The 27,964-nt window shown below is 40.5% G+C and overlaps 1 protein-coding gene across 2 annotated transcripts in view; it reads right to left on the bottom strand.

The window, feature by feature from the left end:
• The window catches only part of vps26c (VPS26 endosomal protein sorting factor C), a 57,374-nt gene that overhangs the window by 17,023 nt on the left and 12,387 nt on the right, over positions 1-27,964 (bottom strand). The window contains exons 2-5 of one of the 2 annotated variants that reach the window (XM_060833810.1): positions 13,977-14,120; positions 12,781-12,930; positions 4,940-5,020; positions 2,277-2,351 (exon numbers count right to left, since the gene is read on the bottom strand). In XM_060833810.1, the coding sequence (XP_060689793.1) occupies positions 2,277-2,351; positions 4,940-5,020; positions 12,781-12,930; positions 13,977-14,120 (450 nt within the window). The remainder of the gene's footprint in view (positions 1-2,276; positions 2,352-4,939; positions 5,021-12,780; positions 12,931-13,976; positions 14,121-27,964) is intronic. The other variant, XM_060833811.1, reaches the window with a different exon arrangement.

Below are 27,964 nucleotides of genomic sequence, written 5' to 3'. Positions count from 1 at the left end.
TGACCCATGACATCATCATCTTTCAAAGTGCACATATGCCAAAGATGCATAAATTCTACACTGAAACAATCATGATGTTTCTACATTGATCAACACAGCCTAAGTTATCAATTGGACTCGGAAATGTCAAAGCAGCAGTAACAAATGATAGTACGACCAGGAGGTTTTGATGGAATACGATATGCGAAAATGTGAAGGTATAGTGGTTTTTTTTTGGGTGTCCTCATTTGTCAGATAACAGGGGAGACAAATGGACCTTTGACTATTTCAAAGAGACAGACTGAAGCATTAAAAAAAAAAGGGGAAATCTTGCCAAAAGAAGGCACTAGTCAGACTACAGTTGGAATACTGTGAACAATATTGGTTGTCTTATCCAAGCAAAGATGTACCAGCATCGGAAGCAGCCCAAAGGAGGCTCACGATGCTGATCCCAGGTTGGAGGGACATTTTATGCAGAAGAAGTTGAGTAGGTTGGGCCTGCACACATCAGAATTTAAGAAGAGTGAGTGGTGACCTTATTGAAATACAAGATTGTAAAGGGATATGACAGGTAGATACCAAGAGAGTTTTTTGCCTTGTGGGAGACTCTCAGAGGAAAGGGTCACCCCTTTAAACAGACAGGAGGAGGAATGTTGGCTCTCTGAGGGTAAAGAATCTGTGGAATTCTTTATCACAGAGAGCTATAGAAGTTAGTTCATTAAGTATATTGAATACTGAGATTGACATATTTTTAACCAGTACGAGAATCAAGGATTATGAGGAAAAGGCAGGAAAGTGGAGTTCAGGATCATCAGATGAACCATGATTGTGCTGAATCATGTAGCAGACTCAATGGGCTGAATGGCCTACTTCTGCTCCTATGTTTCATGGGTTTTCTCCTCCGAGATGATCATGGGATGCATTCACTTGGCAACTTATTACTCAGTCACTAGTTTAGTCTCGAGTCATTGCAACATGAGAAGCATGTTACTCAACTTGGGACACTTTAGAACACATACTGTGGAAACAACAGCTCACTGCTGCCATACACGGATTGACCATAGGGAGAGTTCATAACAGCATTTTCAAATGACAAATCAAATACCCAAGGACTTGTAGTTCACCAACCCAACAGAGCAGCCCTGTTGTTTTACACGCACAAAGAAAGTTTAACTGACCTTGTTTAAAGCATTTTGAATTTTGGTCACATTTGCCAGTGACCTAATTTAATATTACAGATGGAATCTAGTGACTGCTTGGATAATACAAGACACTAAGTGATTTTCGAATAATGCAAACTGGTCAAGGACACTAACACACGAAAGTAAAGAGTTAGAATAAAATGGTATTTTATTCTGTCAGTCAAAATGACTCAACATGCAAATACTGTGTTGAAGAGTATGTGCTCAGGTCATGGATTGGAATTAGATTCCTTGTCTATTTGACTCAGAAGGAAGGGAGGCAAACCAATTCAAGCAGATATTGAAATCTGAACCAAAATAATTGTGAATAGAAGTTGGTCTGAAAACATCAAATTAATTCTTGCTAACTGAGGGATAACTGAGCACTGAATATATTTGGTTCCACTTTGTGCTACGATTCCTAATGAAAGTGTTGCAGAATTTAATCGGTTGTTTATGACCGTGAATGCAAGACTAAGTTAAAGAGTTGAATTTTTTCCAGGTTTCATTCCAACATTTGACCGTCTAACTCAGACGAAGTGATTTCCACCAGACATTTGTATTTTGCAGCTGCTTGGTGTTATGACACCACAGAACAGGCCTGTGGAGCCAATAATCTTAATTTTCATTCCATCAACTTTGAGTCATCCGGGAAATCAAAGCTAACGTATTCGTTCTGTGTCTACACAACATAATAAACAAAATCTGTTGCCTTTCCATGGTTCTTCCATACTTGCCAGTCCATGAAGATGTCAAACTACCTTCAAAAGGATCATCATCTGGTCATGAAGGGAATCTGAGACAGCAGAGACCACCCTCCAATCTATCACTCTGTTGTGATTAAAAACCAAGTTGAGAGAATGACCCAGACACTAGTATATATGCTGGATCCAATCACAATGATGCCAGCAGAAATGAGCATTCGTTTTTGTTGATTTCAGAGGTCAAACATTCCTTAGATCTGCAGTCTCATCTAGAAATGTTCCAGAACCAAAACTTGTGGCTGTAATCCTGTTGATTTGTGCCCAAGATTGGCTACAGATTATTCTCATTTTCTTGGCTGCTAACTCAAGTATGACACACCCAAGCATAGCTTTCATCAGTTGTGGTACTCACCTCTTTGATGTTTTGTAGAGAATCAGGGGTGATGTTAAAATCCACTGGGCTGGGGGTTAGCCTCCCCTTTTGAGGCTTTAAAAGAAAATAATTAACATTTTTTAAAAAGCAATTTACAGAAATTCACAGTTTGAAAAGCATTTCAGCACATTACACATGTTCCAATCAACAAAGTTGACCAACACAATCCCACTTTCCAGCACTTGATTATTGGTCTTGTACGTTACAGCACTACCAAGTGCTTTTTAAAATGTTGAGGGTTTTTTTTTTCCCTTGTTTAGCCTGGCCTATATTTCAGGCAGTAAATTCCAGATCTCCACAGTCTTCTGGATGAAAATAATTTTTCTCAAATCCCTACTAAATTACCTCTTAGAAATCTAGATTCATTGGCTAGAGACAAAGCATTAAGCTCTTCCTTTTCACTATATCTAGATCCTCCCTCATTCATTCGATCCCTCCTTCAACCTCTGATATTCAATACAAACTCCAATCCATCCAACCTTTCTTCAAACTTCTCCAGTCCTGAAAACATCCTTATAAACCTTCCTTGTACCTTTCCTTGAGCAATGCTATTTTTCCTGCAGTTCAGTAAAACTGAATTCCGCACAATACACAAGCTGTGGCCAACAAAGTGTTGTATTCAACTCCAGTGTTAAGTTTCCAGGTCTGAAATTCTATGACTTAACTATGAAAGCTAAGTATCCTTTATGCCTTTCTTATCACATTATCTAATTGCCCAGCCACCTTCAAGAATCTGTGAATTTGCAGTTCAAACTTCATTGCTCCTCTACATTTCAGTAGCCTACCTTCATAATATGCATATTTCACAACTTGGAAATGGATGGAATTTTACACAAATTCTAGGAAGTCATAAGTTCCCAAACATATGCACATCTGTTGGGATGGCACGTTGAGAAAACTTCAGGCCCCCGCTCTTTTCTATTTATTTCTCAACATGCTGTCCTAACAAGTGAGGCTCCATACCCAGAGTGCACACTGAGCAAAATGGGCACATAATGCAGAAGGTATCTTTACTGGTATGGTGACCCTAATAACATCCGTGGCCAATCACTGATTAAACTTCCTTTGAAGCTCACTAAATATGAAGTACCTGGGTAACGAGCAACAGCGTTACCACCTGGAACTCAGCGAGGCCCATTATAAAGCTGATTGAGCTAAGAGACTTGGGTTCAAGTCCCACCTGCTCCACAAGTGTGTAATAACATCGCTGAACAGGTTAATTAAAACACCTAAATCGGATCCAATGATTCGCATTGCCCATGCGCATTTTGCATGTGAATTTCTAATTGACTACACAGGCGATGGTTGATAGTTAAAAACAAAAAAAGAAGTCACAGCAATTTAGTGGTGGGAAAATAGTTCCCGAAATGAAAGGAAAAAACAGATTCAATAAATGGGTTCTTGTACCACAGCGGTAATGTTCCTACTTCTGAGCCAGGAAGCCCAAGTTTCACCTGCTCCAGAGGTGTGTAAGAACACCCCTGAACAGGTTAAATAGAGAAATAAAAACAAAAAGAAAAAAAAAATGATTACTGGAGCTCTTGTGGCACAATGATAGTCTTCCTATCCCTGGAGCTAGAGGCCTGGGTTAAAGTCCCACCTACTCCTGAAATGTATAATGCCATCCATGAGAATGTTGATCAGAAAATGTTATATATCAGACCAACTGAGCCAGGAAACCTTCGTACGAGTCCCACCTGTTCTGGAAATGTGTTGAAATAAATCTGAACAGGTTGCCTAAGTTCCATAAAACTGATCCAGGCAAAGCTGATTACTAGATAATGCAGGCAAGCATTATTACTAGATTATTAACCTAGTGATTAAGTTAATGTTCTGGAGAGCTTGTTTCAAATCCTACTATGTCAAATTATAAATTTGAAGTCAATTATAAAGTATAAAGCACATCCAGGGGCACATGTGGCACAATAGCAGTGCCCCTACCTCTGGGCCAAGGGACCTGGGTTCAAGTCTCACTTGCTCCAGAATATTATTATTCATGACATTGCTGGATAGGTTGATTAAAAATATCTAAAACAAAATCTGAAATTGAAAGCTAGTGCCGGTTATGTTAATATGTTAAAATAAAATATATTTTTATATTTATATAAATATCCCTGGGTCTGCAGAACTCTGTCCCAGGCTGGGACAAGCCTATGTACACCACAGGTACTGGGTCTATTTTGGTGTTCAACAATAAGTGATATTCCTTTCCAGTCATGTATCCTGAGTTATTATAAACTAGACAAAATAAAAATGCCCTTCCACAACCATGGCCCCTCAGCACAATTCTGTAGTCTGTCAACATTAATGTCTAAACAGGCTCATAACTTGAAAGTTTCTTGCTTAATTTTTTTACACTTTGAAATTTTCAGTCATATCATTTTCACATCACCTTTTTCCCTTCGGAGGCCCAGCTTTAACTTCTGAGCATCAATTTCCCACTCTTAAGTTCATACACAGTTTTCTCCCCAATTTCCATTTACATCAAACCAATTTATCATCTTTGTCCTTCACATATCCAACTGCTGGCTTCAACATGCAAGTCAACGATAACTTCCAGGTGAGCCCTCGGGAGATTAACTAAAGGTCAGAACTAAACACATCTTCCAAATCTGGTCTTCAAAAAGTTAGTCTGCAATTACCAGTGAATGTACAATGAACTCGCAGCTCTTGGTCAAGTCTTTGGCAAGCAGTGGTCGACGGACATCACAACGGAGGGTGTACTGGAAAAAGGCAAAATGGTCAATCACAGAGTGCACTGTAATTACAATAAATTCTCGATCTACAACAGTCATAGAGTCATAGATATGTACAGCATGGAAACAGACCCTTAGGTCCAACCCGTCCATGCTGACCAGATATCTCAAACCAATCTAGTCCCACCTACCAGCACCCAGACCATATCCCTCCAAACCCTTCCTATTCATATACCCATCCAAATGCCTTTTAAATGTTGCAATTGTACCAGCCTCCACCACTTCCTCTAGCAACTCATTCCATACACGTACCACTGTGTGAGAAAAAGTTGGCCCGTAAGTCTCTTTTATATCTTTCCCCTCTCACCCTAAACCTGTGCCCTCTAACTCTGGACTCCCCGACCCCAGGGAAAAGACTTTGCCTATTTACCCCATCCATGCCCCTCAAAATTTTGTAAACCTGTATAAGGTCAACCCTCAGCCTCCAACACTCCAGGGAAAACAGCCCCAGCCTGTTCAGCCTCTCCCTATAGCTCAAATTCTCCAACCCTGGCAACATCCTTGTAAATCTTTTCTGAATCCTTTCAAGTTTCACAACATCTTTCCAATAGGAAGGAAACCAGAATTGCAAGCAATATTCCAACGGTGGCCTAACCAATGTCCTGTACAGTCACAAAATGACCTCCCAACCCCTGTACTCAACACTCTGACCAATAAAGGAAAGCATCCCAAACACCTTCATCACTATCTCATCTACCTGTGATTCCACTTTTAAGGAGCTATGAATCTGCACTCCAAGGTCTCTTTGTTCAGCAACACTCCCTAGGACCTTACCATTAAGGTGTATAAGTCCTGCTAAGATTTGCTTTCCCAAAATGCAGCACCTTGCATTTGCCTGAATTAAACTCCATCTACCACTTCTCAGCCCATTGGTCCATCTGGTCAAAATCCTGTTGTAATCTGAGGTAACCCTCTTTGCTGTCTACTACATCTCCAATTTTGGTGTCAAGCTTGGCATTCCAGAAATCCAAGGTTACAGAATTCTGGCTATTGATACCTTAGATGACAGAAGCTAATTTACCATAGCTTGACCTCAAATGACACTACACAGAGAATACCAAATCTTTGATAATCAGTAATCATAAATCTGAAATATAGGTTTCATCACATGCTGCTGACCTTCAATTTTGGATAATTGACCTTATAACCGAGCTAAAAAAATTCATCTCCAGCTGGGAGCCACCTCAACCAATAATCCATAGTATTCATATTCCTTAATGCCTATTTTAATCATGGTTCGGCACCAAGATTTAACAAATCGAACATTTCATCTGAAGCATAATCATAACTTCAAAGTTTTTTTAAAATATAAACTTAGCGTTCTACTGAAAAGTCAACTTAGAACAATGCAAGTTAACCTCACTGCAACATGAACGAAATGTGCATCATCAGATGAGACAAATACAACAAAACAAAACAAAAAGATAAACAAAGCTCAAACAACAAGGAACACAGCTTGGAAAGAAAAGACAAGTTGCTTCTTGAAAATACCATGTTTCATTCCAAGACATTATTAAAAGATTTGGGAATAAAAACAAGGCACTTTCACATAGTTTGTTAAAATAAGAACAGCTGTGCTGCTGCATCACTTAGTTCCAGCTTGTATAAATACAGTAAATAATACAAGCTCAATAAAATTGCACATGATATTGAGGCCACAGTGTGATCTGTCATGACCTAATCAAATGATGGAGCAGGTTTGATAATCTGAATGATCTGTTACTGCTCCTAACTCATATTTTGTATAGATAAATTGCTTGACAAGTGAGTCAGAGGTATGATGAAAGACATGAAAGTAGACTTGAAGCAAAAAGCAAATCAGACATGAGCTTATTAATTGATAGAACAGGCTAGATGGACCAAATGGCCTTTTCCTGATCTAAATGTGTAAACTGGATCCATAAATTTAAGAACGAACTGAACACACATTTGTTTCAAATCTGGTAAGCCACTTCACCTTGCTTTTGGTGAGAGGGGAATAATTCATTTCCAATGATTAAAAAGACAAAGAAACTTCATACTGCAATTATTATTGTAAACTAGAAGCAATGCACATTTTGGCTTATACAGCTCAAGATTACACTATATTCAGCACTGTATCTCAGGACAGAAATAAAAATATCTGAATACTGTTAGCTCCCCACATATTAAACTCAGTAAGATGATTCCACAATGGAATCACATGTTGGAATCGAATACTTTCTTTCCCTCTCTCCCTGGAGCAGCCACTGGACTTTAAAGAAAAACTTAATAGCTGCTGGAAGCATTCCAGCAGTGTGTTCAAGAATCAGGTTTGATTGGGGCAAGGAGTGAACATAAGACATAGGAGCAGAAATTAGGCCATTCAGCCCATCAAGTCTGTTCTGCCATTCAATCATTCTATCAGTAATACTTGATACTCAAGAACCTATCTCAGTCTTCAATGTACATAATGACCTGGCCTCCACAGCCTTCTGTGCAATGGATTCCGAAGATTCACCACTCTCTGGCTGAAGAAGTTTCTCCTTATCTCAATTCTAAAAGGTCTTCCCTTTACTGTAAGGCTGTGCCCTCGGGTCCTAGCCTTTCCGAACAATGGAAACATCTTCCCAATGTCCACTGTGTCCAGGCCATTCTGTATGTTTCAATTAGATCCCCCCCTCACCCTTCTAAACTCTGAGTATAAACTCAGGGTCTTCAAATGGTCCTCATATGTTAAGCCATTCATTCCTGGGACCATTTTCATGAAAGTCCTCTGAACATGCTCCAGAGCCAGTATATCTTTTTGAGATATGGGGCCCAAAACTATGCACAATACTTCAAACGTGACCTGATCAGAGCCTTAGAGAGCCTCAAAAGCTTTTATATTCAAGTCCTTTCAAAATAAATGCCTTCATTTCATTTGCCTTCCTAACTCCTGACTCAACCTGCAAGTTTACTTTGAGAGAATCTTGGACAAGAACTCCCAAGTCTCTTTGCACTTCAGACTTCTGAATTTTCTCCCCATTTAGAAAATAGTCTATGCCTCTATTATCCTTATCAAAGTTGATGACCTCACACTTTCCCAAGTTGCACTCCATTTGCCACTTCTTTGCCCACTCTAACCTGTCCAAATACTTCTCCAGCATCCCCCCTCCTCAATGTTACTTGTCCCTCTACCTATCTTTGTATAATCTGCAAACTTAGCCAGAATGTCCTCAGTTCCTTCATCTGGATCATTAATGTATAAAGTGAAGAGTTGTGGTCCCAACACAGCCTTGCGGAACACCACTTGTCACTGAGAAGGGTCCTTTTATCCCCACCCTCTGCTTTCTGTCAGACAACCAAGCTTCTATCCATGCTAGCAACTTGTCTCTAACACCATGGGACCTTATCTTACTCAATAGCCTCCCATGCGGCAACTTGTCAAAGGCCGTCTTGAAGTCCAGGTAGGTAACATCCATTTGCTCTCCTTGGTCTAACCTGCTCGTTACTTCTTCAAAGAGTTCTAGCAGATTTGTCAGACTTGACCTCCCCTTGATGAAACCATGCTGACTTTGGCCTATTTTACAATACACTTCCAAGTATTCGGAAATCTTATCCTTCACAATGGATTCCAGGATCTTACTCACAATCAAGGTTAGCTAATAAGTCTGTAATTTTTTGTCTTTTGCTTTATAACCTTTTTAAACAGGTGTGTCACATTAGTAATTTTCCAGTCCTCTGGGACCCTCCCTGTTTCTAATAATTCCTGAAATATCATCACTAACGCTTCCACTATCTCTTCAGCTACCTCCATTATAACATCCCAGAGTTCTAGAGGGGATTTATCCACCTTCGGGCCAATCAGTTTTTCTAGCACCTTCTCCTTGGTGATGGCTACCATACTCAGCTCTGCCCCCTCACTGTCTTGAATAGAGATATTACTCGTGTCTTCTACTGTGAAGACTAAATTATTCCATTTCTCAGCCATTTACTTGTTCCACATTACTAACTCTCCAGCGTCATTTTCCCATTGTCCAATGTCCACTTTTGCCTCTGTTTTACCTTTTATATATCGAAAGAAACTCTTAGAGTCTTCCTTTATATTATTGGCTAGCTTACCCTCATATTTAATAATTGTCCTCATTTTTTTTGTTGCCCTCTGCTGGTCTTTGTAAGCTTCCCAACTCTCTGATTTCCCACTGCCCTACACCATATTATAAGCTTTCTCTTTGCTTTTATGCTATCCCTGACCTCCCTAGTGAGTCATGGTTGCTTCTTCCTCCCTGTACCATGTTTCTTTTTCCTTGGGATGAATCTCTGCTGTGGCTCCTGATTTACTCCCAGAAACTCCCGCTTTTGCTGTTCCACTGTTTTTCCTGCTCGGCTTCTCTCCCTGTCAATTCTACCCAGCTCCTCCCTCATGCCTCTGTAGTTGCCTTTATTCAGCGGTAATACCATTATCTCTATCTCCTCCCTCTTAAATTGCAGGGTAAATTCGATCATATTATGATCAATGCCTCCAAACAGTTCCTTCACTTTAAGATCCCTTATCAAGTCTGCCTCATTGCACAATGCTAAAGCCAGTATTGCCTGTTCCTTAGTGGGGCTCCACCACAAGCTGCTCCAAAAAGCCATCATATCGACATTCCTCAAACTTGTTTTCTTGCGATCCACCAGCAACCTGCTTTTTCCAGTCCACCTGCAGATTCAACTCCATGTTCACTGTAACTTTTACTTTCCTATACATCTTTTCTATCTCCTAGTGTATCTTGCGTCCCAGCTCCTGACTACTGTTTGAAGACCTGCATATAACTCCAACTATTGAGCGATTCCTCAGTTCTACCCACCCAGATTCTACACAATCGGACCCTACTTTGTTTCTTACTAATAAGACAAACCCACCCCTCTGTATTTTCGATAGAATGCATATCCTTAAATATTCACCTAACAATCCTGATCCCCTTGCAGCCACATCTCCATGATGCCCACTATGTCATACTTTGGAGAAAGTGAGGACAGTAGATACTGGAGATCAGAATCGAGAGTGTGTTACTGGAAAAGCACAGGTCATGCAGTATCCAAGAAGCAGGAGAATCAACGTTTCAGGCATAAGCCTTTCATCAGGCATGGCTTATGGGCCGGGGGGGGGGCTGGGAGGTAAATGGGAGGAGGAGTGGATGCCTACCTTGAAGAAGTTCTCCTCCTTTCTCTACAAGGCCCCAACCCCCTCCCATTTACCTCTAAGCCCCTCAACCCACAAGCCTCATTCCTGATAAAGGGCTTATGCCTGAAACATCGATTCTTCTGCTCCTCGGATGCTGCCTGACCTGCTGTACTTTTCCAGCACCACACTCTCGACCATGTCATATTGGCCACTTTTAACCTACGCCACAACTTTTATCTTATTCCTTATACTGTGTGGATTCAGAGAGAACATCTTCAGTCCTGTATTAACTGTTCCTCTTCTTGTGGTCATTTGTTTATCAACGTGCTTGAAGTTGGATTGCTAACCCTTTCCAAACACTATCTTATTTGTGTTTTGCTGGAGATTTTAAGAAGGTCTCTTGAATTCTGCACTCTTACCTCCTTCTTGCATTCAGGTTTTCTAATTTCCCCTATAACTAAATCATCCAATCACATCCCATCCTACCCCACATCCTCCTCCAACACACATTTAGTTTAAAGCCCTGCCTATAGCCCTAATTATGTGATTCGCTAGGAACTGGTGTCAGCACAGTTCAGATGAAGACTGCCCCATCGGAACAGTTCCCTTCTTCTCCAGTACTGGTGTCAATGTGCCATGAATTCAAACCCATTTCTCCCACATGAATCTTTGCACCATACATTTACCTGCTTAATCTTATTGACCCTGTGCCAATTAGCTTGTGGCTCAGGTAGCAATCCTGAGATTACCTTTTTGATTTGGCTTTCAAAATTTAGCTCCAAGTTGTTCATGCTCCCTTAGCAGAACCTCTGCCCTAGTTTTATTTATGTTGTTGGTACCTACATGGACCTAGACTACTGAATCTTTACTCTTGCACTCTACATTCCTCTGCAGCCTAGATGAGAAATCCCAAAGCAGAGCACCAGAACACAACCTTTGGGACTCTTGATCCTGGTCACAGAGATCAGTGTCTATGCCTCTAACTATATTATCCCTAATTACAACAGTATTTCTCTTCTCCCCAGCCACCCCCACTTGAATGACTCCCTGTACCATAGTGCTGCAGTCAGCCAGCTCATCCTCTCTGCAGTCCTCATTCCTGTCCACACAGGGAACAAAACTCTTGAACTTGTTGGACAAGGGCAGGGGCTGAGGCTCCTGCAACTGTACCTCCTGGATCCCTCTCCCTGCCTCACACACTGCCACATCCTTCTGTCCCTGACCATTAGACTAAATAACTTGAATCTGGCTAAGACTGTTTCCTGAAACACAACATCCAGGTAACTCTTCCCCTCCCTGATGTGTCACAATGTTTGGAGCTTGGACTCCAGCTCATCAACCGTGAGCCAGAGTTCTTCTAGCAACCAACATTCACTACAGGCAAGGTCACTGGGAACCACAGTGGCGTCCACCTGCTCCCACACTACGCAGAAACAACACACTACCTGACCCTTCATTCTTATTTCATTTAATTAGTTTTGAATTTGATTGCATTTGCAATAGGAAAGCAAATTGGAGCACACAAGGTACTGGGGTGGAAGAACAAGGAGGGTAGCGGCAGCAGAAGAGGCAGGTGATGAGCTGCAGGGAGGGTAGTGGTATTGGGAGAAGAATGGCGAGGAGGCAGTGAAAGGAAAATGGGCTGCAAGGTTAACGAGGGACAAGGAGCATAAAGAGAAGATGATTAGGATGTCAAAAGAAGAAGAGAGTGAGAAAGGAGGAGTGCGGCAATATGGAGAAAGAAAACAGCAGTAAGGCTCAGAATGAGCAGACTGCACAATTACTACAAACAAGATTGAAAATTTGCATCAACCAAGTGTGCAGTTAGATGCCAAAGAGCAAAAAAATCTGAGGAAAAAAGAAAGACTCAGCGATTTTAGGCTTTCAAAAGTTATGAAAATAAATTTGCACACAATTGTCTGAGTTATGCCAATAAAATGTACAGTCAGCAACTTTTCCTTTCCTTTTAACACTTCAAATTTATTTCATTTCAGGTACTTCAAATGTGACAGGGTTTGGCACATTCAAATGTCATCGAAGGCTCACTATAAATGCAATGATTGCTTAATATTTACACGTAACTAGAGAAAGACCACTTCTGAACTTCAATCTTACTTTACTTAAAGTTGTATTGTGCTGATCTATTACTGCATCTCATATCACAGCAGCTCATATTTTGTGATGGCTTACTGCATTTTGTTGGAAGCATTTATTCTTTATTCTCAATTTTTTTGGAAGAGAACCTTTCAGCTTGCTTTTATTCTCCTAAATCTCAATATCTGAGTTTAAAATACCAGTAAGCTAAAGTGCACCACTTGTAAATCATAGGAGGCTGAGGTTAACAGAAAGCAAATTTAGACAAGATGCTTAATAGATAGTAAATCTCATATAATCCTTTCTATTCCAATAAATGTTACAGTTATTCCTAAAGATTGCAGCTTTTGGTGGGCTCAAAGGGGAATGGAACATTATAAAAGTCAGACAAGAAAATCCTCACTTGCTCTGACTCATCCAAGTCCAGCCCCAATTAAGATACAGCAAAAATGCTGACACTGTAATAATTAACTGTGACATTGAACATGATCTTTTGTTAAACCTAATACACACTGCTGTCACTTACCTGAATATTTACAAAGACTCCATGGTATGTCTCATGCATAACTTTACTGCCTTTAACCTTCAGTGGGAATTCAAAAGGAATTTCTGTCCGGCCACTCGGAAGCTTTCCCGCCTTGGTTACCTCTATGCTATTGCTGATGAGCTGGATAGGCTGGGGAAACAGCAAAAGTCAGTGCTGAAATTTCAAAATAAGTTAAGCCACAAAGCTTGTAATGTTTTGGGGAGTAGTCTTGAAATGCTAAGGTTCAGTGTGAGACGTGTGTGTCTCACTTTCACAGTTCAAATGCAGAAATTGAAGTCCCAGAACTCAGCTCCAATGGTGGGTGATACTGTTCCATTGCAGTGAACACAGATTGCAAATTTCATTGACCTGCAACATATCCAAGCTCAAAACAGCACACTTCATCCTAGAAGCAAAACATCTTTGTGAACTCTATATGTTCCACATTCTTTTATCTTTGTGTAAAACAATAAACATAATGCACACATCAATCTTTCAGGTAAATCAGCCCAACTTAGTGTGCGGCACGGTGGCACAGTGGTTAGCACTGCTGCCTCACAGCGCCTGAGACCTGGGTTCAATTCCCGACTCAGGCGACTGACTGTGTGGAGTTTGCACGTTCTCCCCGTGTCTGCGTGGGTTTCCTCCGGGTGCTCCGGTTTCCTCCCATAGTCCAAAGATGTGCGGGTCAGGTGAATTGGCCATGCTAAATTGTCCGTAGTGTTAGGTAAGGGGTAAATGTAGGGGTATGGGTGGGTTACGCTTCAGCGGGTCAGTGTGGACTTGTTGGGCCGAAGGGCCTGTTTCCACACTAAGTAATCTAAACTATTTCTGTTATCTATATTTGGTAATCTAATCTAAACTTCAAAAATCACTGCATACTTGGGGAACCAACAGACCTTTGAATATATGCTCTTCTTGGAAAGGAAACATTGAAGCTAATCCCCCAAGTCTGCGCTCATTAGTAATCTAGTTCTTTGCATTGCACAACAAACTAGCACATAACTGGAAGGTTATTGCAGAAGCAAAGTGGTGTACAGCTCTCCTCCAAAAATGGTAAACATTCCCAGTTAAGTGCTGTGGTATTAGTTCAGTTATTCCAATAGACACCAAGCAAAGGAAACATAATTGTTAAAAAAATCATTGTCACCATTAGCTAATTTGAAGAGGAAAGAAGTGGGGACAACCTTGCATACCTTGACAGAGTTGTAGAAAGCTTCAAATACACCAACACTCTTTGCACTGAGTTGCAGGTTAACAACTCCATCCATGGCCAAGGTGATTCCCTGGTGCTGAATGGCTTCTTTACTGGATAAAATTACAACTCCAGACAGAGTTTCCTGCAATAGAGCCATAGTACTGATCATAAAGTCTTGCCGTTATTTATTCCATTTCACACCATTTAGCCTGCCCCACCTATCAGCATACCATTTTATTGTACGCTTCTTTTAAAAAGAAGTGCTAAAAAATTCTCCTGGCACGTGTAAAGACAGCTCAATGAATGCAGAGATTTGTCACCTGTTTAATTATCACAACATTGTAAATTGTATACAACAATTGGGTGTTGCTACTTTTATTCAGATAATGAAAATGAATTGGGAACCTACCCATGTTCAAATTTATAGAGACAAATGAAGACCCACGGTCAATTCCGAAATGCCCCAGCAGGTATATCATAACATACCTAAACTGGTTATTTAAACAATAATTTAAGAGTCTTTCACACAGTTTGACGTCCCTCTATCAGAACCAGAAGGTCCAGGTTCAAATTCCACCTGCCCTAGATGCATCATAACATGTCCAAACAGGTTAATTAAAGACACTTTCCTTTGTTAAAAGCTTGACCAGAGGAAATCACTGATAATCAAGCCCCACTACTCAACCAGTCACACTATTAGTATAAATGTGTTAACGCAATCATTAAAATTCAGTTCTTTGCATATTATCATTCGGAATAAAGCCACTAGCATCAACCTTCTTCAATGAACTTAAAAGAAGTTCTTTTCAAGACCAATCAAAACTATGTCTAATTAATTAATCAGTCAACATGCCAATCAATGAGCATTTTTTTAAAAAAAACATATTTTGCATAAATTCTTGCTCTCAGTGACATCCGGAATTCTTGTGTCCGTCCTGATGAGCGCGATGGGAAAAGCATCGGCAGCATGTATCTTCCTTCAAAATTTTCAACAGACGCCCTTAGCATGTGCCAGGAATTACAACAACAATCAATTTAACATTAAAATTCGAGCTTGTAATTGATTCATTTATGCTTCTGAGAAATTACATATATTCATAGGCAGGGACCTGTCCTCTGCAGGGAAAAACGAACATATCCCAGCATTGCAAGCTTTTGGAATCAAAAAATATGGGAATAAAAGCCCATGGAGCATTCTCGATGGATCAATTTGTCAATGTATCAGGATCTATTCCACATTTGTTTACAAAGGGACGGAGACAAACAGGTTAGCCCCCCACCATATGCCAATGAGTTTAACACCCATTATTGAAAAACATCAGTGTCTATTATAAAAGGATGGAATAGCAGAGCAATTGGAAATATGTATGATCAAACAAAGGAAAAATCATGAGCTGAAAAATGTGTTGCTGGAAAAGCGCAGCAGGTCAGGCAGCATTTTCAGCTCTGATCTCCAGCATCTGCAGACCTCACTTTCTCCTCAAAGGAAAAATCATGCCTAGCAAACTTGTCAGCATTTCTTATGGCGGTAACAAATAGATAAAGGGCAATAGAGAATGTCATATTTAGATTTTCAAGAGTTTGATAAATTACTACTAGGTGGACTAATGAATAAAATAAGAGCTCATGGTTTTGCAGGTAGTATATTAGCATGGATAGAGTATTGGTTAACTAATAATAGATGGAGAATTGGAATAAGTGGACATTTCAGGATAGCAACCTGTAAAGAATGGAACACCACAGGAATCAGTCTTGGGGCCACAATTACTTTGAATACATATTAAAAGACTTACGATGACAGAAGTGAATGTACTACCGCTAAGTTTGCAGCTGTCACAAACATGAGTGTAAAGGCAAGTTGTGAGGATGATATAGGTAGTCAATAGACAGATTAAGTCTATAGGGAAAATAAAACTTTCCCATATGATACCAGAAAATGTGAGGCTATGCACTTTGACAGAAAGATTAGAGGAGCTAAATATTACTTAAATACAGAAAGACTGCAGAAAGCTGGAGCACAGAGGAAGTCCTGGTGTATAATCATAGAAAAGCTAGCATACAAGTTTAGCAGACAATAGAAGGCGAAGAGAATATTGGCTTTTATTTCAAAGAGAATGATACATTAAAGACAGAGCAATCTTACTAAAGCTATACAAGGTGCAAGTCGGACGACAACAGTTTTGGGCCCCTTATCAAAACAAAGATATACTGGCAATGGAGACAATCCAGAGAAGGTTCACTACACTAATACCAGATATAAAGGGTCTGCCTTAGAAGGACATGTTCAGCAGATGGAGTTTGAGGAAGGGTTGTCAGACCCAAAATAGAGTCTGCTTTCTCTGCACGAATGCACCTAAACCTGTTGAGTTTCTCCAGAAATTTCTGTTTTTGCTTCAGCAGATTGACCGTGTACTTTTCGTAATCTCGAAGAATGAAAAGTGACTTCATTGAATCATACAAGGTAAATGTGGAAAGGTCGATGCCCTTTGTGGGAAGGTCTAGAACCAAAGGGCAGAATAAGTGATTACTCTTTTAAAACAGAAATGAGTCAGAATTTCTTCCGAGGGTAGTGAATTTGTAGAATTCTTTACAACAGAAGGTTGAGACTGGGCTGCTGAATATATTCAAAGCTGAGACAGACGGTGATTATAGTGCTAGACATTGCAAAAAAAGGCATGAAAGTGCAAGTGAAGATGATCAGTTCAACCTGATCTCATCAAATAATGTCGTAGACTTGATAGGCTGAATTGCTTGCTTTGTTCCTGAGTTCTATGGTGAAAGAATGCTTTTTGACACCACCACCTGAATAGAACAGCTCCAGTTTTAAGGGTTACCTCCAATGTTTCCTCACCCAGAGGAAAAAGCTTATGTAAATTTAATGAAAGGGAATACAGTCTGGAATATTAGCAGTTTCTTCTCCCCACGGTTGCTGCTTCATCTGCTAGTCACTTCCAGCATTTGCTGTTTTGAGCATAATTTATACAGTTTCGCCCAACTATTATTCTAATGGACCTGCTATGCACCATTTACAGGGCAAACATATTGAGGTGCAGTTCCCGGTTCTTTACGTGGGATCCGACCACAACGTGATATTGCTGCAACAGAACATCGCAGAGGGAATCATATGGATAATAAAGGAGTGGTAGTAGTGGTAGTGGTGTTGGTGGCATGGAGGAACAAGAAATGAGCTTCTTAAATTGAAAAGTTCAACACAAAAGTAGCAACACATTACACCACCAAGTTAAAAATCACACAACACCAGGTTATAGTCCAACAGGTTTAATTGGAAGCACACTAGCTTTCGGAGTGTCACTCCTATCACCTGATGAAGGAGTGTCGCTCTGAAAGATAGTATGCTTCCAATTAAACCTGTTGGACTATTACCTGGTGTTGTGTGATTTTTAACTTTGTACACCCCAGTCCAACACCGGCATCTCCAAGTCATCATTACACCACCAGGTTATCACAAGAAAGAATCACACCTGAGGATTATCTGCACATTCGCTTAAGTTCAAGTCTTCTACATAATTGAATCTCAGTTTGGTACTCAATTTGCACAGATATGGACTAGAAGTATGAAGAAAAAGCCTAACTGAGAACCACTTGCAGAACCTCTCATAATAAGGGGAATGTTTGCATATATTCTATATGTATAAGAGAATGAAGAGTAGCCATAAAAATCGAAAGAACTGCGGATGCTGTAAATCAGAAACAAAAACAGAAATTACTGGAAAAGCTCTGAGGAAAGGCCACTCAACATTAATTAATTTCTCTCCACAGATGCTATCAGACCTGCTGAGCCTTTCCAGCAATTTCTATTCTTCTTTGTGAAGAGTAGCCCAACCTGTGGAAGAATGAGAAAAAACAGGCTAATTGAATTAAAGACTTGCAAATTTTGAAAAGGAACATTTAGATTTCAGAAATAATTTGGGAAACTAAGGGCATGGCAGCTGAAAGATCAACATCCAAGAGTGAGAAGCTGAGAAAATAAGCCTGGCTGCATCTAAGTAAAGGGAAACAGTTCATATGGAGTCTAATATGACTTCTCCAGAACTTGAAAATCTTGTCTCTAAAGAGTATGTTTGCTTGATCATAAACTTAGATTAGATTAGATTACTTACAGTGTGGAAACAGGCCCTTCGGCCCAACAAGTCCACACCAACCTGCCGAAGCGCAACCCACCCAGACCCATTCCCGTACATCTAACACTACGGGCAATTTAGCATGGCCAATTTATCTAACCTGCACATTTTTGGACTGTGGGAGGAAACAGAGCACCCAGAGGAATCCCATGCAGGCACAGGGAGAATGTGCAAACTCCACAGAGTCAGTCGCCTGAGGCGGGATTTGAACCCGGGTCTCTGGCACTGTGAGGCAGCAGTGCTAACCACTGTGCCACCATGCCGCCCACCATGCTTATCTTCTGATTTCGGCAGGTTCTTTAGACAAGAGAATAAATATTCAAGTACTTGCTTGGCCTAAAACCTCCAAAGTAATGACTGGGCGGCACGGTGGCTAGCACCGCAGCCTCATAGCACCAGGGTCCCAGATTCAATTCCAGCCTCGGGTAACTGTCTGTGTGGGGTTTACATGTTTTCCCTGTGTCTGTGCGGGTTTCCTCCGGGTGCTCCGGTTTCCTCCCACAGTCCAAAAATGTGCAGGTCAGGTGAATTGCCCATAGTGTTAGGTGCATTAGTCAGAGGGAAATGGGTCTGGGTGGGTTACTCTTCGGAGGGTCGGTGTGGACTGGTTGGGCCGAAGGGCCTGTTTCCAAGCTGTAAGGAATCTAATCTAATCTTGACAACCAAATGCTTTAGCATCACAGTGATTGTAGCCAATGTGTATCTAATTGCGGTCAGTAAAAGCATTTACAGCTGTTCACCCCGACAACATACCTGTGAACAGCACTAACTCCCAACGACTGGATTTCAAAGAACCAGCAATATGAAAAATAAATGCAAAGCCAAGAAAGACTACCAATGGAAGTGTGTTTCGGCCACCACGTCAATCAAGCTACTGAATACCAGAATCAGACTTAATTCATTGACAGAAGATCAGAACTGTTTTTATAAGATATACTTAGGAGGAGGCAGTTAATGGAGTATTCATAGACAAAAAGAAACATTTAGAAAGCACAGATTTGCATTCTTCAGTTTTCTAACACAATACCCATAAAATAGGAGAAAATTGCAAGTAATATAGGTCCATAGATACTAGAAACACAAAAGTCCAAATATGTTGAAATCTTATCTTTAAAGATTCCCATCCTGAAATAACCTAACATTTTCCATCCTGAGTTTGCGTCATTTGCTGCCTGATCAGGTCCAGTTTCCAAGATTATCTATAGCAAAGTGGACAAAGTTAAAAATCACACAACACCAGGTTTGTTATAGTCCAACACATTCATTTTGAATCACGAGCTTTGGGAGTGCTGCATACCAAAGTGGTTATAGCATCTTCCTATCACCAGAGGGCAGCAAAGACATGCCTACTAAACTTTTTAATTTTAAGTCCATTAGTTTCTTTACACAGAAGTCATTTATTTTTTTAAATGTACAATAACGTTCATCAACTGCAGAACTTTCTACAGGGCAACCTACAGGAGGCACAGTAACAAAGGGTTGTCAGTCCCCATGAGATCTCACGAATACTCCACCACCCCTTCCCCACTTGCTCAATAGAACACATTAATTTCAGGTCAAGGAGGAAATTAAGGCAATAGTGCAAGATGGGGACAAAGGAAGGGGAAGGAACAAGTGATCCCATTATTCCTTGGAAGACAAAGCATCCAGCAACCTCTAGCAAAGTAACTTCAGCACATGACTGAAGCTGACTTGATGCAAATATTGAACAGGAATTCTGAGTTTTAATCTATCCTGACAGCCCAAAGAGTCTCTTCTCACTAGTTCCCATTGCAATGTAACTGAAAGTCTAATCTTTCATTACTTATGCAAATTGCAGCAAACGAAAGTGTGACAAGGGTAAAACATCAAGAGACCAAAAAGCTGTAAGGAAATACAGGTTACATGGTGCAAGGAAAAATAAACTCCATGTAAAGTACTTTACCCGTACAGAATTACTAACATAGCATCAAAGGGCTTAATTGGTTTTATGCAGCTTAATGTTTTCCACATTTTCTCTTCAACTCCAACTTAGAATCTGATGTCACAAGACGTTCAGTTCATTGTCAATGTGCTCACTTTACATAGAGCACGAGGCTTAACGGGGTACTATTTTATCCATGGAAATCATCACAGCAGAGTCCAGTCCCACACTCACCCGTTCTGTTGACACACACTTCCTGAATCATAAGAAGGAGAGGGAATCCAACCTCCTCCAGGGCAATCTTTGTACTGTTATTGTCTATTGACACTGGTTAAATGGGCACAGAGCAGGTTACACTGACAACCATTGCAGTCTGGATGGCTCAATTCCTTAACAGGCAAGCCTTTTGAGCTATCTGAATGGCAAGCTGCATTTTTAAAAATGAGAACGTTCACCTGTATCTGCTTCAACTCTGTAAAGTGATGTAAAACTAAATTGCACAGCAAACTAGATCAATTCAAAAACACAAAAACTATTCAAATAATCTTATGTCAGGATTGGTACAAAATGCAGTTGATTTCTTTAATAAGGATTTTATTTTGCTGCACAAGAGCTTTTTTTTGTTTCTGCCCAATTATTAATCTCCCAGATGATCAAAGTATTTTCCTTCAGTTCCAAACTCAATCTCAATATTTTCTTTGTCCAGCAGTAGTGATAAGCAAGCAATGTTATGTCAGGAGTGGGTAATTTTCAAGGTGATACTAGTCTGTAAGCATCACCCATTACATAAGCTACAGACAGATTCATGAGGACTTGCTTCTGTTTTAATTAGCAGCTCCGCTAGTTAGCGTCTGCCACTATTGATATTATAAAGCATCTTTCCAACAAAATTCAACAGCTAAGCAAATTATCAAATATCAGTCTTTTAAACAGTTAATTTAAGAAATAAGAAAAATAAATGGTGTCAACCATTGTTTAAGTGTGCTATTCATGTATCATTTCATGCAATATGCACGTCAGCTGATCTTCCATTCAGCCCACAAAGTAGATTTTTAATTTTAAATCCGTTGTTCATTTTGGGCTGGGGCCCCAGGTTAGATTCAAAATTCTGATCACCAATTCTCTTTTCTCTCCAAAGTCATCAAATGTGCATTACCTGGCAAATGTATATGCCCCCTTCCCAAGATGCTTTGATTGAATCCATCCAATGAGGGGACTGCTGCTGTCAGTACTGAAACGACTCTTCTCAAAGTCATAAATTTCAGAGACAAAAATAGAAGTTGCTGGAAAAATTCAGTAGGTTTAGCAACAATTGTGGAAAGAATTGAAAATTTCTGAGGAAGGGTCACTCGACTAAAACATTAACTCTAATTTCTCTCCATAGATGCTGCCAGACTTGGAGCTTTTCCAGCAATTTCTATTTTTGTCTCTGATTTACAGCATCCGCAGTTCTTTCAGTTTTTTATTCACAAATTACATGCTCAGGTCAAGGTAATCCAACGCTCTACATCTGTTTGCAACCTTTGACACAGATTACTATCAATCCTCCTTCAATGTCTATCCACTGTCACGATGGTGAGACTCAAGTTGTTGGTTCCATTCTTATGTAGCTGTAGCCACAGGATTAACTGCATCACCTTAACCAATAGATAAAAGGAATCGAAGGGAGGCTGAGCCAAAATTCATTGGATTAGATTCTCTACAGTGTGGAAATAGGCCATTTGGCGCAACAAGTCCACACCGACCCTACGAACACTAACCCACCCAGATCCATTTCACTCTAACTAATGCACCTAACACTTTGGGCAATTTAGCACAGCCAATTCACCTGACCTGCACATCTTTCGACTGTGGGAGGAAACCCACACAGACACGGGAAGAACGTCAAACTTCACACAGTCACCAAACACAGAATTTGAATCCAGGTCCCTTGCACCATCAGATAGCAGTGCTAACCACTGAGCCATCATGCAGTAAGCAGCTGGAGCTTAACAACATGCTAACAGATTTCCTCAACATAGAGATATAAATCCGTCTTGCAACAAATCTCAAGACTGATATCCCTGACTCTTATGCTCCTACAAATCCCCGGCGGTGAATCAAATCATAAAACAACTGAGTCAACCACATCAAAGGAACCTGATGAAGAGCCACAATTTGAAACGTCAACTTTCCTACTCCACCAATGTTGCCTGACCTGCTGTGCCTTTTCAGCTCCATTTTTTTATTGCCTCTGACTTCGAGCATCTGCAGTCCTGACTGTCTCCATATTATTTTCCTGCTCCTGTCATCTATGGCATTGTGAAGGACTTATCCTTGGCTCCTAATTCTCACTGAAATGCTCAGCCTCAGCAGCATCATCCAAAAACAGAACATCAGGTTCTACACATACACGTGTTGATAGCCCAAATAGCCGAACTTACAATCACTTCTATTGAACCCTCTACTGCTTAAAAATGATCACACTGCTTAACTCTAATGCAGAAGCAAATTAACATATTTTTCCAACGAAGTATCAGGAAGATTGAAGCTATTGTTTCCAGCACTTGCTCACTTGCCAACTTCCCACCATTCACAAACTTCAGCTCATCCAAATCTGTTAAGAAACAGTCAACTCACAGAAAATCCTATTCTCCTGTTCCCTTATGTTCCTTGACGTACATTATCTTCTAGTATAACTAATGCCTTGATTTCTTTTATAATTCTTTGATCACCGCATATCTCCCTATTTGTCAAACGAACCAGAGATAAAATCTGCTTCCTCTGATTATCAACCTTTCTGCCATTAGAAACAGTTTCTCTTCACTCATTCCACAGTTCATTATTTAAAGGCCTCCACTCTCAAGATTTGCCTACCACACCAGCAAGTCAGTTTTGAGAAGGAGTCATATCAAACTCAAAACATTAACTCTTTTTTGCTCTACAGGTGCTGCCAGACCTGCTGAGGTCTGAGCACTTTGTTTTTTATGCACATTTTATCCCAAGATATTGCACATTTCTGCAACATTCTACTCAAATTCTACTTAGGTTCTAAAGAGTAAACTATACCTCCTTTCTCCCATGACCCAAAAATGTTCGTACCATTCTCCAGGAATATACTCAGCTCATTCACATAGACAGTGAATAGAAGTGCTCCTGAAACAGAACCAATTGATATACCAATACCCATTTTCAACAGTTGAATATATTCCCTTAAGTCCCACGTCTAATTTTTAATCTAGTTTGCTAATTTTTTAAAAATTACTCATTACCCCATAATCCTCTCTAATATTCTCCCAAGTCATATCTTGTCAAAGGCTTTTCTAAAGTCCAGGTACATTGGTTTTCCCCTATCTGCTATGTCTGGCACCAATTCAAACAATTACATGAGGTCCATTGAGCACAGTCATATCTTTTGAAGTTTATGCTGGTTGTTTCTAAATTTACCTAAAATATGGTGTCATGAAAGATTCTAAACTGCAGATGTTAAATTAACTGGTCTGTAATTACCGGATTAACTCCAACTCCAGCAGCCAGCTTCCTGTTCTTATCTGGTGACACCCAAAGAAATTAAAATTTGGCTCATATTTAATGCAGTGCCTTCCCCACTCGCAACATCAGTTCCTTCTCCAACCCACTATAATATACACAAATCTCCAATGTAGCTCTGCATTGACTCAGACACAAAGGAGAGGGATAACTTACTTGAGGTGAAAGTGCAGGGCCATCATCTGTGACAATTATACTCAAACCTATTGTCAGCTCCTTCAAAAATGATCGCAAAACAAGGAATGTGGAGATAAATGTCTCTCCTACCATTCCCGTGTATCCTCATAAATTCTCCCTTCAGATGCTTGGCTAATTGCCTTTCTTAATTCACAATAAAATCTCTCCTCAACACATTCTCAAGAAATACACCCCAGATAAATTCACTTGCTGTCAATATTCTTTTCAGTCATGCCACAGTTAGTTCTTTCAACAATTACCTTAACTGACATTTTTTCAAAGCCATAAAAATATCGAGCACAGAAATAGATCTTTCAGTCCCACTCATCCATGCTGACCAAGTTTCCCAAACTAAACCTAGTCCCACTTGCCTGCAGTTGGCCCAAAACCTTCCACATTTTTCCCATTCAAGTATCTGTACAAAAATCTTTTAAACGTTATAACCATACCTGGATCTACCACTTCCTCTGGCAGTTCATTCAACATATGAACTACCCTGTATGAGAAAAAGTTGCCCTTCAAGTCCCTTTTAAATCTTTCTTCTCTCACCTTCAAAATATGCCCCCTAGTCTTGAACTTCTCTACCGTCGGGAAAAGATCTTTACTATTCACCTTATCTATGCCCCTCATGATTTTATAAACTCAATAAGCTTACCCTTCAACCTATGCTCCAGTGGAAGAGAGTTCCAGCCTATTCAGCCTCTCCCTATAGCTAAAATCCTCCAGTCCTGACAATATCCTTGTAAATCTTTTCTGAACCTTCTCCAATTTCATAATATCCTTCCTAAAGGATGGTGACCAAGACTGTACACAGTACACCAAAGTGGCCTCATCAATCTCCTGCTGAAAAATGTGTTGCTGGAAAAGCACAGCAGGGCAGGCAGCATCCAAGGAGCAGGAGAATCAACATTTCGGACATAAGCCTTTCTGCAGGAATGCCCGAAACATTCTCCTGCTACTTGGATGCTGCCTGACCTGCTGTGCTTTTCCAGCAACACATTTTTCAGCTCTGATCTCCAGCATCTGCAGTCCTCACTTTCAACCTACTGTACAACAATGTCAATTAAGGTGATTGTGGAAAGAACTAACTGTGACATGAAGGAAAAAATATTCATAGCAAATGATTTTTCAAGAATGCATTATTTGAGAGTGTGTAGGAGAATGATTCCCTTTCTAAACTCACAGTAGAGTTTGCCAAGCACCCTAAGGGCGGCAAGGAGCTTCAGTGGTTAGTACTGCTCCCTCACAGCACCAAGATTCTGGTTCGATTCCCCTCTCAGACAACTGTCTTTCGAGAGTTTGCACATTCCCCCCAGTGTGTGTGGGTTTCCTCCAGGTGCTCCGGTTTCCCCCTCAGAGTCCAAAGACATGCATGTTAGGTGGATTGGCAATGCCAAATTGCCCATAGTGTCTGGGGATATGCAGGCTAGGTGGATTTGCCATGGAAATGCAAAGTTACAGGGATTGGCGGAGCAGTCTGGATGGGATGGTCCTTGGAGGGTCAGTCTGGATTGATAGGTCAAATGGCCTGCTTTTACACTGTAAGGATTCAATGATTCTATGAACATGACATCCCAACACCTATAATGAATGGTCTTTCATTCTCTGTTCTTCTGTTAACAGAAATAGTTTCTCTCTGTTTTCTGTTTACACTCAAAATATTCTAAGAAAACTTCACTCAACCTTCTCATCGCCTAGCAGAACAATCTGAGCTTTTCAATCTGTTCACGTAATGTGGAGTACCTAAACAAAGCACGGAGATCTAAGAGAACAGCAGCCAGAGCCGGATATTCAGGAATGCTAACAGATATAAAGAGACTGTTTCTGAGCTATGATGACAACATGCAGTGCACAGCTCTGCTCTCTTACCTAATGAAAAGTTGTACTCTTCTGTGCAATACTGGATCTCTAGGCCATGAAAAAAAAATCAACTGACAGTTAATTTTAATACCCTCTTAAAAATACACTGCAACTTTACACCTGAAGTCAATTCAGAGTCACCTCCAACTTTACAACTCCATTCTCTATGTGTAATGAGATTTGACATACAGAAAGATTGTGTTTTAATTCACTGGTGAGAATGTGTACACAGTTTAAATATTGTCCTCCTGTTTCCACCCTCAGTCGAAGGAAAACGCTCAGAGACACAGTATACCTTTATTCCAGGCCCTGGAAGGAGAGAGAATGATTGCCCTTGTGCATAGAGACAAGAGTTCATGGTCTCCTCTGGAACAGCAGTTTCTCAATGAACTATACAGTCATTTTACAGGGAGGAGCATCCAGATAAGGCAACATGTGTCTTAATTGGGTGACTATTACAATCAACAAGTATTAACAGTAAAGATTAAGCCATCTACTGTTACACAATGAATGACTGACTTCACATAATGAATACTTTTCACCTTATTAACTGACGTTACATACTGAATTCTTCCAATATTGTTAAATGGCTCTACATAACGAATGCTTTTCTACCTTGTTCACCTATTACCCTTGCCTGCAAGCACCCCATTGTTATCTCTAAGTTCTGACCTGATCTGAGTCATGCTCACCTCAACCTGTTTCACAGAAGTCAGAACTTAGCTCTTTCCCTGCCTGTTTATACCCTATAAACACTCATTCCCTCCTTTTATCATTTCAATGATAACCACCGAGATGGATTACGAGCTTTCATAAAACTGACAGCCAGCATTTAACCATGTTACTGACACACAGCATACAATGATTATAACAACAAAAATTACTAGCCTCTTCCCAACTCCTGTACTCAATACTCTGACCAAGAAAGGAAAGCATACCAGACGCCTTCTTCACTATCCTATCTACCTGAGGCTCCACTTTCAAGGAGGTATGAACCTGCACTCCAAGGTCTCTTTGTTCAGCAACACTCCATAAGATCTTACCATTAAGTGTATAAGTCCTGCTAAAATTTGCTTTCCCAAAATGCAGCACCTCGCATTTATCTGAATTAAACTCCATCTGCCACTTCTCAGCCCATTGGCCCATCTGAGCAAGATCCTGTTGTAATCTGAGGTAACCTTCTTCGCTGTCCACTACACCTCCAATTTTTGGTGTCATGAGCAAACTTACTGACCATAGCTCTTATGCTCACATCCAAGTCATTTACATAAATGATGAAAAGTAGAGGACCCAACACTGATCCTTGTGGCACTCCACTGGTCACAGGCCGCAAGTCTGAAAAACATCCTCCACCACCACCCTCTGTCTTCTACCTTTGAGCCAGTTCTGTATCCAAATGGCTAGTTCTCCCTGTATTTCATGAGATCTAACTTTGCTCACCAGTCTCCCATGGGGAACCTTGTCGAACGCCTTACTGAAGTCCATATGGATCACATCTACCGTTCTGTCCTAATCAATTCTCTTCATTACTTTTTCAAACAACTCAATCAAATTTGAGAGACATGATTTCCCACGCACAAAGCTATGTTGACTATCCCTAATCAGTCCTTGCCTTTCCAAATACATGTACATCCTGTCCCTCAGAATTCTGTCCAACAACTTGCCCACAACCAACGTCAGATGCATTGGTCTATAGTTCCTGGTTTGTCCTTACCACCTTTCTTTAACAGTGGCATCACATTAGCCAATCTCCAGTCTTCCAGCACCTCACTTGTGACTATCGATGATACAAATATCTCAGCAAGAGGCCTAGCAATCATTTCCCTAGCTGCCCAGAGAATTCTAGGGTACACCTGATCAGGTCCTGAGAATTTATCCACTTTTATGCGTTTCAAGACATCCAACACTTTTCCCTCTGTAATCTGGACATTTTGAAGATGTCACCATCTATTTCCCTACATTTTATATCTTCCATGTCCTTTTCCACAGTAAATACTGATGCAAAAAACTCATTTAGTACCTCCCCCCATCTCCTCGGCTCCACACAAAGGCCATCTCTGTGATCTGATCTTTTAGAGGCCCAATTCTGTCCCTCGTTACTGTTTTAGCCTTAATGTATTTATAAAAACCCTTTGGATTCTCCCTAATTCTATTTGCAAAGCTATCTCATGTCCTCTTTCTGCCCTCCTGATTTCTCTCTTAAGTATACTCCTACTGCCTATATATTCTTTGAAGGCTTCCCTCGATCTATCCTGTCTATACCTTACATATGCTTCCTTTTTCTGAACCAAACCCTCAATTTCTTTAGTCATCCAGCATCCCCTATACCTACCAGCTTTCCTTTCACCCCAACAGGAATATACTGTCTCTGGACTC

The sequence above is a fragment of the Hemiscyllium ocellatum genome, chromosome 12 (genome assembly GCF_020745735.1).
Source record: "Hemiscyllium ocellatum isolate sHemOce1 chromosome 12, sHemOce1.pat.X.cur, whole genome shotgun sequence".
Taxonomy (NCBI): Eukaryota; Metazoa; Chordata; class Chondrichthyes; order Orectolobiformes; family Hemiscylliidae; genus Hemiscyllium; species Hemiscyllium ocellatum.
The sequence above is the reverse complement of the archived record's forward strand: the minus strand, read 5'-3'. Positions and strand labels throughout refer to the sequence as shown.